This window comes from Otolemur garnettii, unplaced genomic scaffold, assembly GCF_000181295.1.
Source record: "Otolemur garnettii isolate 467f Iridium unplaced genomic scaffold, OtoGar3 scaffold00018, whole genome shotgun sequence".
NCBI lineage: Eukaryota > Metazoa > Chordata > Mammalia > Primates > Galagidae > Otolemur > Otolemur garnettii.
This window is the reverse complement of record NW_003852413.1, coordinates 12,030,506-12,044,155: the sequence shown is the minus strand read 5'-3', so window position 1 is coordinate 12,044,155 and position 13,650 is coordinate 12,030,506. Positions and strand designations below refer to the sequence as shown.

The following is a 13,650-nucleotide window of genomic DNA, read 5'->3' as shown; positions in this document are numbered from 1 at the left end:
AGGAGGGAAACACATGATCTAATGGGGGAGGGGGATAGGAGGGAAACACATGAGCTAATGGGGGAGGGGATAGGAGGGAAACACATGAGCTAACAGAGAACTAAATAATTATCAATAATAATATGTGCAACAAAGGAAACTGGGCTATAGGTAGAAATTAATTATGGTTGAATTTGGCTTTGAGGTGGTGGGATCCCTAATTTTTGTTTTTCTTGTAGTGCTAACCCCAGAACTCTAAGAAAACCTTATCATTGAGAAAATCAATGTATCTGTTCAAAAACACCACAGATATTTCTCTATTATAGAAAAATAAACAGACAAAAATCTATCAATTAAGGTTATGAAGTATACAGTAGATAAAATATCAGTAGTTAGATTTTGAAACTTTGAAACTTGGTTTAGCCACTTAAAAGGTGTTGTTAAATCTGCCTGAACGGTTTCCTCATTAGTAAAATGGAATAATGATTCCTAGCATCTAAGGTTGTTCTAAGAACTGCATAACAATAATGTTTTCACTTAGAAAGCCCTTAAAATGGTAACTATTCTATTTAACCAAATGCGTAAGTCAAAATTATTCTATTTACTCATAGGGCATATATGAACTTATAAGAATATATGCTGCTTTTTGAAGCAGTGAAAGATCGAAGCAAAAAAGATCATAGCTGTTCACCATAATGCTGCCTCCCCCCACCTCCCTACAACAACAAATGTTCAAGAAATATTCCCTGGCCGCTTATAAGAAATTGTGCTGGAGGGTATGGGGGACCACGTGAGTGGAACACAGCATCCTTCCTCCTGGAGTTTAGAACTTAGAAGAGGGGGTATGGTCAAATTTTTAGGTAAATGGCTAGATAGTGAATATTCTAGAATTTGCAGGCTCCTGGATGTCTGTTGGAACTCTCCAACTCTGCTGCTGTGTTGTAGAAGCAGACAGATAATTCTGCGCAAGCAGACTGCACGTGGCTGGGGTCCATATTTGCAGAAACAAGACGTGGGCTGGGTTTGACTCATGGCCATAGTTTATTGACCTCTGGTTGAGAAGAAAATAAGCCAATTGCACAAATTCCTGGCCAGGAGCCCATGAGGAGGCTCACGCATTGGACAGGGATCCTTACTAGTGCTGTGTTTTGGTTTTGGTTTTTTTTCATGTTTATGTTTTAATATTTTTTCTTAAAATGTGGGTTTCCCACTAAATTAAAAATAAACATGTTTGATATCATTTTATTTCCTGACTAGCACTTCTTATTTTGAGGACGTGTTACATTGCCCCACAAATGCAAGGCAGCATCTCATTTATTTTCTATAACCTTTCCTTGAAGCCAGGAATTGTTACTCTTATTTTAAAGCTGAGAAAATATAGTTTCAGAGACCTTAATTGATTTCCAAGAAGAAATTAAAACAAAGTGCTTTAGGAAATTTGAAAACAAAATGGGGGGACACTACACGGAACTGAAAAATTAACAAAATCAATGACAAATATTATTCAAACAACTCTTCAGGACTTAAACTTAAGTGGGAAAGGATTCAAGGAAACTGCCCAGGTTTGCTCTCTCTCTTGTTGCCATTATGTATTTGTTTTCTTCTTTTTTTTTTAAGTAGAGGTGGCCTAATTCAGAAACACTAACCAATTGTATAGCGGTTAAAAATTAGTTTAAAATATGGATTTGGACACTGGATTTTCAAGTTAAAAATATCTAGTCCTAATCCCTGGCTCTACCACTTAAGAACCTGGGGAGCTTATCATTTCTTTTATTTTCTTTTAAATTTTTTTTTATAGAACTCACCCTGGCAATTTCATCTGTCAAGTGAAAGTAACAATAGTTCTTATCTCAAAACACAGAAGATTGAAATAGAACAATGTTGACTATCATATCTCTGAACCACACAATAAATAACAGTAGACTGTGCTGCTGCTCAAAATATAATACTGATAAGGTGCAAAGGACCGGCAGGACAAAACAAAGGAAGATGAGATTTAGGAGGAGCAGAAACAAGGAGACGACTTAAGAAATTGTATCAACCTCCTGGGTGGGAGAGGAGGGGGGTGTGTGTGTGTGAAATACAGGTGTGTCAACTTCATGCATATCTCCCTTAACAAACAGCATGTTGTAGGTATATTTTCTATAACACTTCTCTAAGCTTTTGTTGTTATATTCTGTCTCTAAAATCTGCCGAACGATTACGTCTTATAGGTACACACCAAATGACTAGATAGCTAGGTCTCCACACGTACATGTGTATATATGTGTGCAAACACCTGGGTATGATTATAAAAGCTTTTTTCTTCTGGATCGTAATGTTTCCCTGCCTTCCCAGGCATTATTCCAGCCTGGTCCACACTCCTTCCCTCCTCACACGGCCCTACCTTAAGTGGTAGCCAATCCCCCATTTTTTCTTTAGAAACAAAGAGGAACCCGCACACTTCAGCTTCCCTTTGGAGAGAAACACTTTCCTATCTGAAAGGGAGGAAAAAAAAAAGAAAAGTTTCATTTCCAAGAAAAGACAGGTAATCATTTATATAATCAAATGCAAATTCTGCCTCAGATACAGGGTTTAAAAAGGACTCAGTGGACTAGACACATCTTAATCTCACTTAGGTACCTTAGCGAGTGTGTTGCTATCAATCCCCTCAGGGAGACTAAATTATGTGGATACATATTTTGATAATAGAGAATCATGCTAGTATTTATTTTAATGAATCAAACTTTAAAATTATCTGAATATTTCAAGTTGATTTACCTCAATTTTGAATAAAGGATTAAATTCCTAGAATACAGACCTCACTCTCACTTGGCAATAAGTCAGTTTCCTGGCAGATCACGCTTGCACATGAGCGATGATGTAAAATTCTGCGAGATACCCTAAAGTGGCTGAGAGTTAAGAGGCTCTGGGTCCAGTTCCTATCCTCACTGACGGTTCAGATTACCAGATTCAGATAGATTAGCATAGTGCAAGATATAGCTGTTCAGAATATCAATCTAAATGTCTTAAATCTCTTGAAGTTGTCACTTAAAGGAAACCAGCAACTACCGGCCAGGATGTCAGCCTCATCCATGAACTGGGTGCTGAAGAGGACCACACGGTCTTTTTTGCATTCCTTGAGAAGGTTCCACACTTGGTGTCTTGAAAAGGGATCCAGGCCAGCGGTCGGTTCATCCAACAGGAAAATCTACCGAGGAGGAACATGTGTAAGGAAGTTTTCTACAGAGGTAAAGCTGTTCCAAGATACGGTGTAGAAACCACACTATTCGTATTTAAGAGGGCATTACGGTTAGGGTTTTATTCCTCTTATTTAGTGTTTTATCATAAATATTTTATCACGCATGTCCTTTGCAAGTAAAAGATTTGAACTCTTACCAAAAGTTTCCGTTTTTAAAATTTGAATTCCCCTCTACATGTACCCGGACTTACCTGGGGATCTCCTAAAATGGCAATCCCAAAGGTTAACTTTCTTTTCTGTCCACCACTTAAGTTTTGAGCCAGGACGTCCTGGATGGGTTTCATTTCTAACTCCAGCAAAACTCTTTGTATCTAACCAAAAGACAACATTTATGAAATAAGCCAACATTTCTTTTTTTTTTTCTTTTTAAATTCATAAATACAAAGCTGTAAAGTATGATAGTTAAAAGCTTGGATTTTAGAAACAAACTAGGCTTTTGTGCCACTCATTTTCACTAACTTCACTATGTTGGTCCAGTTACCTGCCCTCTTGAACCTCAGCCTCCTTCCACAGATATGAAATAGGAATTATAGCAACACCTATCTCATAGATTACTATGAGGAGTAAATGAATTATTTAAAGTGTAGGATATTTCTTGGCACATGCAAATTATTAATAAACATAAATGTTAGCTGTTGTTTAAATTGGATTTTCTTGGCCAACTTTATTCTATGATGTGCACACAAATAAATGAATGAAAAACCAAAAACTCAGAGCCAAACAGGTTTTAGCAATCTGATTTTGAACAACACCTTAGTTTAAACATATTTATGTACCTCTCTATCCACTTCTTGTGGCAGAATCCCTTTTATTTTAGCAAAGAGCCTGAGGTTTTCTTTTACGGTGAGAAAGTTAAATTGTACATTGGCTTGTGGACAAACTCCAGTGAGCTTGATAATATTTTCTAGGTGAGCCATTTCTGAAAGTTTATTGTTGTAGATGGTAACTGAACCTATAACAAAGATTAAAACTTAGTATCAGTATGATGCTTACGTTAGAATATTTCTAAATAAAAATCACAATCTATCAGTTAAATTTTAGGTGTATAAATCTATCTTCAAGATTTATACAATTCAGGCATTATGAACTTCCATTTTAGTTTCATAGTCTATTGAAATAACAAAGTTCCCATCTGTAGCTTTTCCTGTTAAAATGTAGAGTCTCTTCATCTGTTCCCCACACTTGGGTTTGGCTGCATACCCAGTGGGACCATAAGAAATGCGATACAAGGGAGGGCTGGAGAAGAGCTCTCATGCAGTAATGTGCCCTCTATTACTGCTGCAATCAGGAATCCCATGTTAGCCTCCTGGAAGGCAAACATCCACATGGGAAGAGAAGTTCAGCTTCTGTAACTGAGGCCCCCAATTTGTGAGTTAGGCTATGTTAAACCATACAGCCCCAGTCACTTTGGTCCAGAACAGAAAAACTGTCCAGCCACCCCATAAAATCATGAGAAACAATAAAACATTTTTATTTTAAGCTAATAACTTTGGGAATGTTTGTCATGCAGCAAGAACTGACAGATACAAATAAGAATGCCAAAGGGTAACTTATAACCATGCAAATAATTATGATGTAATACACAAATTTCATATATGCTTTACTGAGGAACTATTATATACCTCTGTAGACTAATACTGTAAATAAAATACCATGCCTTCCCTAGGTATCTGTGTGATTAATGATAAGGAGGATTTTCTATTAACAGCTAATTTATTTATTAACCTGACTTAGGGAGAAACAAATTCTTACCTTTGGTGGGTACAGCTAAGCCACTAAGAATATTTAGTAGTGTTGACTTTCCAGCTCCACTGTGACCAAGTATTGCAGTGATTTGGCCTTCATATATGTCAAATGCCAGATCTAGGAATAAAGGAGGAAATGAAAGGAAGATAGAATAAAGGAAGGAAGGAGAAGAGGTGGAAGGAATAAAAACAATTAAAATCATATATAAAATTCTATTACAGAGCCAATGAATTGTTACTTTACTTCCATGTATGACTATATTATTAAATTCAAAATAAAACATAAAAAATTTTATAAACTTATTTCTCAAAGTGGTCTTTCTTAATTTTGAAATTACTTAGTTTAAATTAATGGAACATATCTATCTCCTGGGTCAATTGATATTGCCTGGCATATGGTAGGTGGATATTAATATTTATTGAATGAAGAATAGGTTAATAGCAAGTTTTATATGCCTAAAACTTCTTTAAGGTAAGTGACTTTTCTGCACAAAAGAAAAACATACAATATCTACCAATAGCTTTTGCATTACAGAAGAAAACTTTGAGTTTGCAGGAAAAAACCAGAATATTATTAGGCTACCTACATAGTATATATAATACAGTAAAATGTATATTATGCAGCAGAGATTTTAAATGAATATAATTTTAAAACAAACAGAAATAATGTGTTCAAAGGATAAATTCCTCATGTGGCTCAAATAACTCTTTAAGTCTGAAATGCCACTGCTAATTGCTCACCAAAAACAAAACAAATTGAATTAAATCAGGAAATAAATATTAATGTAATAGCTAAATATTCCCCCCCCCTTTCACCTTTCAAAGCTTCTATTTTTTCAGGCTTTCCTTTATATTCTTTTGTAACATTTCTGATTCTGAAAAAAAAGGGAAAGATATTAATACTTCGAGGTGACAATATTCTTCAGTTTGTAATTCTGAGTTTGGTTGATGAGTGAGAGTGGAATCATCAGGGACCTTGAGGACACTGTTCTTTTTTCTTATTCGGGGAATAACGGTCACCAGCCCAAAACACAGAATGTAGATATGCATGACGGCAAAGAGCACCTCTTCCTGACTCCCCTATGTCCATCTCTACGCCTTTACGCCTTTCCTCTTTCCTACTCCATCATCTTCTTTAAAAGACAACAAATAACTCGCCCCAAGGGTGTATTAACCTGGGTAGGGTTGGAGGATATTCTCTTTAGTAAAGTATTACAAGAATGGCAAAGCAAGTATCCAATGTATTCAATGCTAATATGAAGCGAATAGATGAACTAATGCTTACATGAGAGAAGAACTCAATTTAATTCAAGTTGGAGAAAGAGAGGAGGAGGAACAGGGAGGGGGGGACTGTTGTGCTCCCACCAATGGGCACAATGTCAGGGTAGATGGCACAGCTCCTGGGTGAGGGGCACAGTGCAACAGGGACCTTACCTAACAGATGCAAACATTGTAACCTAACCATTTGTACCCTTGTGTTAATCTGAAATTTTTTAAAAAGACAATAAATATTGGGAATGACAGTAAGAAGAGTTAAAAAAAAAAAAAAAGGAAAGGCAATAAATACAAGAGAAAAATTGAGAGAAAAACAAGGAATATAACAAATGAGGTGGGAACAAAGTGTGAATAAACGAGATGAGGCAAGGAAATGAAGGAGGCCGGGGAAGGGAGAAAAGAAATGATAGACACCACACTGAGAATCTAGGCTTTCGTTGAACTATCTTTGTTGGTGAAGTTTAAGTTTTAATTTAGTGTGAATGTTGATAATGGAAGACTTCAAGAAGTTGGTAAGGCAGGTTCGACCCACAGGCTGGGGACTGATTGAAAAAAAAGAAGAAGAAGAGGGAGAAGTTGGGAAGGTGATTTTTCTTTGCAGTGGGAAGGGAGAGGATGGGTGAGGACCCACGGGAACTGCCTGAAGGACACAGAAGAGACCTCTGTCCATGCCCGTGCTAACTGGTAGCTTCCCAGCCTTTGATCTGTTTTCTCTTTTCTTCCTGGTTACCTGATGGCTTCTTTTCCATGGAATTCTGGAGACACTGGCTCAAAAGAGTCATTGGATGAAAGATCAAAATCTATTTCATCTTCAAGGGCCATGTGTTGTTCAGTCTTTTGCTGCTGTGACCAAAATGAGGACTTCAGGAAAAACAAAGGTGAATGTTGACGTCCATATTCATCTACACGACCAGGACACAAGTATGTTGAGTCGATCACCATGTTCAGAGAGAGAGAGAGAATCACAAAAATGTTACACAGCAATGCAACTCCTCTGTCCCTTTGCCACTAAACCTTAATGCATGCTCAACACAAAATAATGCACGTATTTTATCATAGGTCTCTTTGTAAGGAAAAATATCAGTAAGGTGTTGCTCTTATGATCATGGTTCCTACAGGAAGCAATGAAAACAGTGAACTAAAATATTCAAAGGTGATTTAAATAAAGGCTCAGAATTTTCTGGATTTCCATAAAGCCAGATACTGATACATAAATGCCAGATGGGTCGACGTGCTCAATTCCACCTGGGAGAGCAGGTGACCTCATACTGACACATTGAGAAGTGACTATTTGCTACACAAAACAAATATCCCAAGAGGAGATAGAATAGAAAATAAGACAATAAGTGCCACATGTGTGAGCAAGGGAGAGGGTGGAGGGAAAGGATTTCTGGAAACTTAAAAGAGTAGGGTTGTTTAGAAAGCTTCTTTCTACTTCTGCTTATCTCATCCCCAAACAGTAACTTTCCTCCAAAGCAAATTTACGATAGTCTTTAAGAACATAGTATTGGAAACAACTTCCTGTATTTGCACTGTATCATCACTTGTTTTCCTATACGGTAGGAAATATTATGAAATGGAAGAATCACGTTTTCTTGATGTTCTGCAACTGACCACCCCTGTAAGATAGATGGGTTCTCAAACTCATGTGTACTTTTCGCTGGTTCAGTCCTTCACTCATGCAATAAATATTCCCCAGCACTTGCTGCATACCTGGTATGTGGCACACTCTTAGTCCCAAGCTCTTCCTTTCAAACCAAAAATCTAGCCAAGAGAAGCATGCAACCATATCTGAATGCGTATTGCCACCAACTTTATCACTGTATCTTAATGGCATTTTCTCCAGTTAACTTTTCTTCCTGTCATTTATATTTATTATCTTTAAATTATCTTTCTTAAATGATTATCTAAAACATAAACACAGACGCCCACATGCACACACAAACGGGGTCTGTTCTCCCCCCTCCGCCCCCCCTAAGATGTTTCCTTCCACAAGTGTTTATTTGTCGCTTTATTACTAAAGGGCCCTTGACATTCTGTCTTGAACAGGAGAAGCAGAGGGGAAAGACTCAGGCCCTGCTTTAGATCATAAAAGGAGGCAGAGGGGAGTGAGCCATGTTTCCACCACGAGTGTCTGTGGTGTCCCTGGTATGTCTCAGGCACTGTCGGGGGTGCTTGGGTTTGATCTGTGAAGAAAACAGACCCCTGCTTTTTGTGGAATTCATGTTTTGTCAGTTCCGTGGCGATAACAGTGAAAATTTGTGACATGTTCATTTCCCCCTATTGTGAAATTCTTGGGAGGTCTCTAAAGATATAGATGTGCTGATCCCCACCCTGATTAACTGAATCAGAATCTCTGGGGGTGACCTGAGCTGTACCATTCCTATTAGGTTTTCCACATGGCTGCGACGTTCTACCAGGGCTCAGAACCACTGAGCTAAATAGTCACACCAAAGCAGCTCCCAGACCCATTTATAGCCTTGCTTTCTAAGCGTCAATTTTAAGAGAAGCAAGCCGCACCCTTAGAGTGAAGTTCAAACAAAAGAGAGTGATTATTAATAAACAAAATTCAGGCTTCAGCTCTAGGAAGTCCAGTTGCAGGAGTGAAATGAAGTCCTGAGTCGGCCAGGAGGGCGACTAGGTTCATCTTCCTGTTCATACACAAAGCAGCTCTTCAAATACAAATGGTGTGTGTGTCAAGAGAGTCATTCTAGGAAATAACGTCATTTAAATGATGTTTGACTTTAATCATATCACTACTCACTTGGCAAAATTTTTTCAAAGTAAATCGCCAACATCAGATAGAGGAAAGTATCAAATGCCAGCATGAAATTTATCAGTGTAAGGAGACTGGAGCCATCCGATAGATGAGGAAGTGCATTAGAATTCAAATCATAGTCTGAACGTAAAAGCTGAAAATTAGAAATTAATTAAGGGAAATTAGATTTACAATCAATTGTAAACAATTAGCCGTAGTATAGGAATAACATGGCTACTGACTGCCTCAACCTGGGGACAGAATGTGAAGTAAGGAGTGTGCTTACTTCATGGTTCTCAAATCTGTTGCAAGGCACGAACTTGTGACCAATTTTACTGAATTTTATTAATAGCAATTGTTATGATAAAAATGCTACACATGAAATTGGAACATGAGCAGGAGGTAGGGAAGTATGAGAACAAATGACCTTAGAGCTCCGGCTCAGATAAACTTTTACCAAATGGGGCAAAGTTAAAAGACGTCAGTTTTTTAAAGGGCTACCTGAAGAATTTACTCTCTGGGAAAGGCACTGGTGTGTTTAAGGAGATCCAGTGGGAAAAAAAAGGGGCTTGTCTATAATGTCCAAGTTCATGAGCTCTTTGTAGTTACTACTAATTTTACTAAGCACTAAGTATTTAGTGAATTGGCATTACCACTTAATTGGAGGGAAGGCAGGGTGAATTAAATATAAATCAAATGAATAGAAAAGCTAGTTTATGAACAGAAGCCATTTTCAAAATGTTTCTAACTCTCTATTCTATTTCGTTTTCCTGTAACCTTCAAAAACTAAACACATGAACTTGAATAGGTATTTGGAATTAGATTTGCAACATCATATCTAAAACGGAGGAGGACTTTATATACTGTCTTTAAGGAATTGAGTATTAATTCTCCATTTTTTTCAGGGTAAAAATGGTTTATTTTTGCAGGACTAAATGTTGTAAAATTTTTAAAAGTTCATCTTTACAACCTCACAAAAGTTTTAAGCTTTACAACACTGAGGATAAAAATGATGGAGCCTATTAAATCCCACAAGTGACAGGTGTTTCAGAAAGACCATGAATAAACAATTAGATTGCTTCTCACCTGGGTTATTCCAAGCATGAAGGCAAAAGGGCTAAGTAAACTGAAAATCCACTCCAAGGATGCGGGAAGGTATCTATACAAGGCTGTGAATCCCAGACTTCCCCAAAAGACAGTGAGAAGAAATACCACCAGGCCGGTGAGGAAAGATTTCTTGACCAAGACGCTCATTAAGAAAACCAAAGCTATCTAAAACGAGAGAGGATCCAGTTGGTTCATGTTTCTTTGAAAATTATTAATAGCAGGGGGGTGGATGGGTGGAGGGAGGGTGATTGGAGGGATCACCTCTATGGTTTATCTTACAAGGGTACAAGTGAATCTTTCTAAAAGTAGAATATAAACGTCTTAACGCAATAACTAAGAAAATGACATAAAGGCTATGTTAACCAGTTTGATGAAACTATTTCAAATTGTATATGAAAACACCTGTATCCTATGATTGCATTAATGTACACAGCTATCTTTTAATAAAAAAAAACACAAAAAAATCCCAAATAGCCACCAACATCCCCCACAACTTAGAGTCTACACATCAACTTTAAAAGGGATTTAAACTGTAAAAAAAAAAATTATTAATAGGATGACAAATAATATTTTAACATACATAATCATAGTCTTGTCCTTATTTTGTATATAACACAAAAAGCTTTGTTCTGCAAATTGTATTAAAAATCAACATGATGAAAAATCACAAATCAAATCGTGCCTATTTATAGATTTTTACATGCAAACAGAACAGATAGAAAAACAGGGGGAAGGGATATAAACACTTAACCAGAAGCCACCTCAGGCTTTTTCAGGCTATGCGGTGGACCAGGAAATGTTTAATTCACCAACTCACCAAAGACAACCCATAGAAGAGAAAGAGGCTGAAGATCGCCATGAAGCCAGTCAGAAAGACGAACTGGGTAGATTTCATAATAAGTGCCAGGAAAAGGGCCATGATGAAGATGAAACCAGCATACAGCAATCCCCAGGAAAGCCTAGTGTGGAAACAAAATCTTTATTTTAGTATTTTTTGTTCAACTGAAAAGCAGGACGTAAAAGAGATTCTAACCATTCATCTATTCTCTCAGTAAGCAGATATTTATTGAATGTTCTAGGATATATAAATACAGGATAGAAAAAAATGGAGTCAGAATTCTTGAGGAATTAGGAATGTTCTTGAGGAATAAGGAATATTTCCCCCTACACTTGATTTCAGAAATACACGCATTTACACACTCATGCATTAATAGAGAAAAAGAAAAAAAAGAAAAACGAGGCCCTTCGTCTGATGGATTTTGGTTTAGACATTTTGTCTGCTGTGTCTTTACTCTGTGACCTTGGACAAGCTCTGTAGCTGCTCAGACACTGGGAATGACACTGCAGTGAAGACTCAGGAAAGCGACGTCTGTGTGGGACACCATCTTCTGACATGGTAGCCCCCAAGCCCACCTGCCCCCCAGGGAGTCTCAGATCCTTTCCTCCTCTCTCTGGGCTGAACAGCATCACACATTTTCCTTGCAGATAAGAAATTCTTCTTTACATTTATGTGGTCTCTGTCCTTTCTCAAATGCTGTTGTCCTCTTTTTCTGGCTCTACACACAAAATAGTCTGCATACTTGTCTTTAATTCCATTTATTTCTCTGGTAAGAAAGAATGCTAAAACAGGATCTCACGTCTTTGATCTCAGGTCACTTTCCTTTCCTTATCCATCTATTTTTGGTTCTGTTTTACAGTATTCTTGGAAAGGTATGAGGAAATAATAATAATTTTAGAAAGCAAAAAGAAAAACAGGTTCAGAAATAAGCACCTAATAGCCAGTGCATGTGGCAATTATCACATGCTGGGACACGTTGCAAAAACTTAAGCATTAAATCATTGTATTCTCCTAGCAGCCCTATACAGAAAGAGCCATATTTTCCTTATTGACAGAGAACTTGATGAACAAAGACGTTAAGTAACTATGTTTCAAGTCCAGACGTTTCGGCTCTAGAGTGAAATCTTCAGATTCAGTGAGGAGTCAGTACTGACTTCCAGGGTTTCCACCCCGGGGGAACTCTTTAGACATAATTCGTTGCCATCTGCACAATCCACCCGGCTCCCCGCCTCTCCGTCTTTTATCCCTCCTCCCTGCAAACACCACCTCTTGCCTTCAGTGCGACTAGTCACAAATCCTTACACAGAGCTTGGTCCATGCCTGGAATCACTCAACCACTCACATTTAAAATTCACACCACCCAGCTCCTGTTCACAATGCTATTTTGCCATCTCATTCCCTCAGATACCCACCACGTTCTTCACTTTCAAAAAAGCTCCTGATCTTTGGTTTCTTTTTCCCTTTGCGTCCCATCCTCCCTTGCAATCCGCTTCTGCCTGGCACAGGCACTGATGTCTATTTTTTCTGGTACCCTCCTGCCCTGGCTGGCTTCCAGCATCCTTCCCTTACGATCACCCATCAAACCTCACCCTGATGTTTTTTCACTCAGAGAATCAAGTAACACCCATCAAACATTACACCAAGGACAACTTATTCCGTTCATAGGTGTAAAGAAAGTGCAAAATCATCAGGTTAACAAAGATGCAATGAAGTTGCCCTCCCATGTATCTGTGTGTGCTACATTTGACCCACCAGAACGCTGAATCTCGAAGACCCATCATCGCCATGAAGCCCTTCATCTTCTTCCTCTCCCTGGCAACATTAATAGATGCGTAATAAGTGAACGAGGAAAAGGAAATGACGAAGAGGAAAAGGAGAAAATCCGTCCCAACTCCTGCTTGACCGATGAAGGGAGGTATCTTCATATATTTTCCATTAACTGACATCAGTTCCTCCATCACCGAATGGTTTGTTGTGACCTGAAGGAACATTAATAAACAAAACTGGTGTATTAATAAACGGCATTCTCTGTTCTCCTTCAGTCACCTCTTTTCCTAGGAGCGCTTAACTGCCTGTTGGGATCGGACTCTAGCCCAAATTCTCACCCCCGTCTCCTGTCACTGGCCCACTTGGAGCTCAGAGTTCAGGCGTCGCAAGATCCGTACAGTTCTTAGAATTGACTAAGTGCTGGGTCACCTGCCTGCCTTACATTACTTTATAAACCCCTCACCTCTAGCTTCCAGTTTAAATGATACTATGTCATCAAATCAAAATTATTCCATTGCATCCTAGATTGAGTAGGTTTGCTGATTTACTTAAAAGACTTTATTTAAACCTCCATGTCAGTCTACTTCTGTTCTAATAATTTTCCTATTATATGCCTGGCTTCCTGGCACGGTTGAGCCCATGGAGAGGTTTTTCTTCCATGTGTGTTATACCCCCATGACACACAGCAACATTAGTAAGCTTTGCTGTAAGGACAAGAATGAGTAACTGAAAGAACAGGGCTATCCGCTTGTATTTTCTTCCATGACACTTTTGCCGCCTCTACTATTAATTTGCATTAAACATCCGTTTGCGTGGAGCACTTCAGACTCACTTCTATAATGGCAGCGTTGATGGCAGCTTGAAGAGCCACAAAGCCTCTCCTCCAGAATAACGAAACCTCACAGTACACATCTTCATATGCTTCGTAACAATGAGCTTG

At 38.3% G+C, this 13,650-nt stretch overlaps 1 protein-coding gene across 1 annotated transcript in view; it reads right to left on the bottom strand.

Moving 5' to 3' along the window:
* The window catches only part of LOC100963395 (ATP-binding cassette sub-family A member 8), a 61,824-nt gene that overhangs the window by 31,000 nt on the left and 17,174 nt on the right, over positions 1-13,650 (bottom strand). Inside the window, exons 5-16 of the mRNA XM_003786610.3 lie at positions 13,543-13,646; positions 12,696-12,922; positions 10,923-11,064; positions 10,085-10,270; positions 9,005-9,152; positions 6,971-7,142; positions 5,782-5,840; positions 4,973-5,083; positions 3,997-4,172; positions 3,412-3,531; positions 3,031-3,169; positions 2,366-2,456 (exon numbers count right to left, since the gene is read on the bottom strand). Of these exons, the coding sequence (XP_003786658.1) occupies positions 2,366-2,456; positions 3,031-3,169; positions 3,412-3,531; positions 3,997-4,172; positions 4,973-5,083; positions 5,782-5,840; positions 6,971-7,142; positions 9,005-9,152; positions 10,085-10,270; positions 10,923-11,064; positions 12,696-12,922; positions 13,543-13,646 (1,675 nt within the window). The remainder of the gene's footprint in view (positions 1-2,365; positions 2,457-3,030; positions 3,170-3,411; positions 3,532-3,996; positions 4,173-4,972; positions 5,084-5,781; positions 5,841-6,970; positions 7,143-9,004; positions 9,153-10,084; positions 10,271-10,922; positions 11,065-12,695; positions 12,923-13,542; positions 13,647-13,650) is intronic.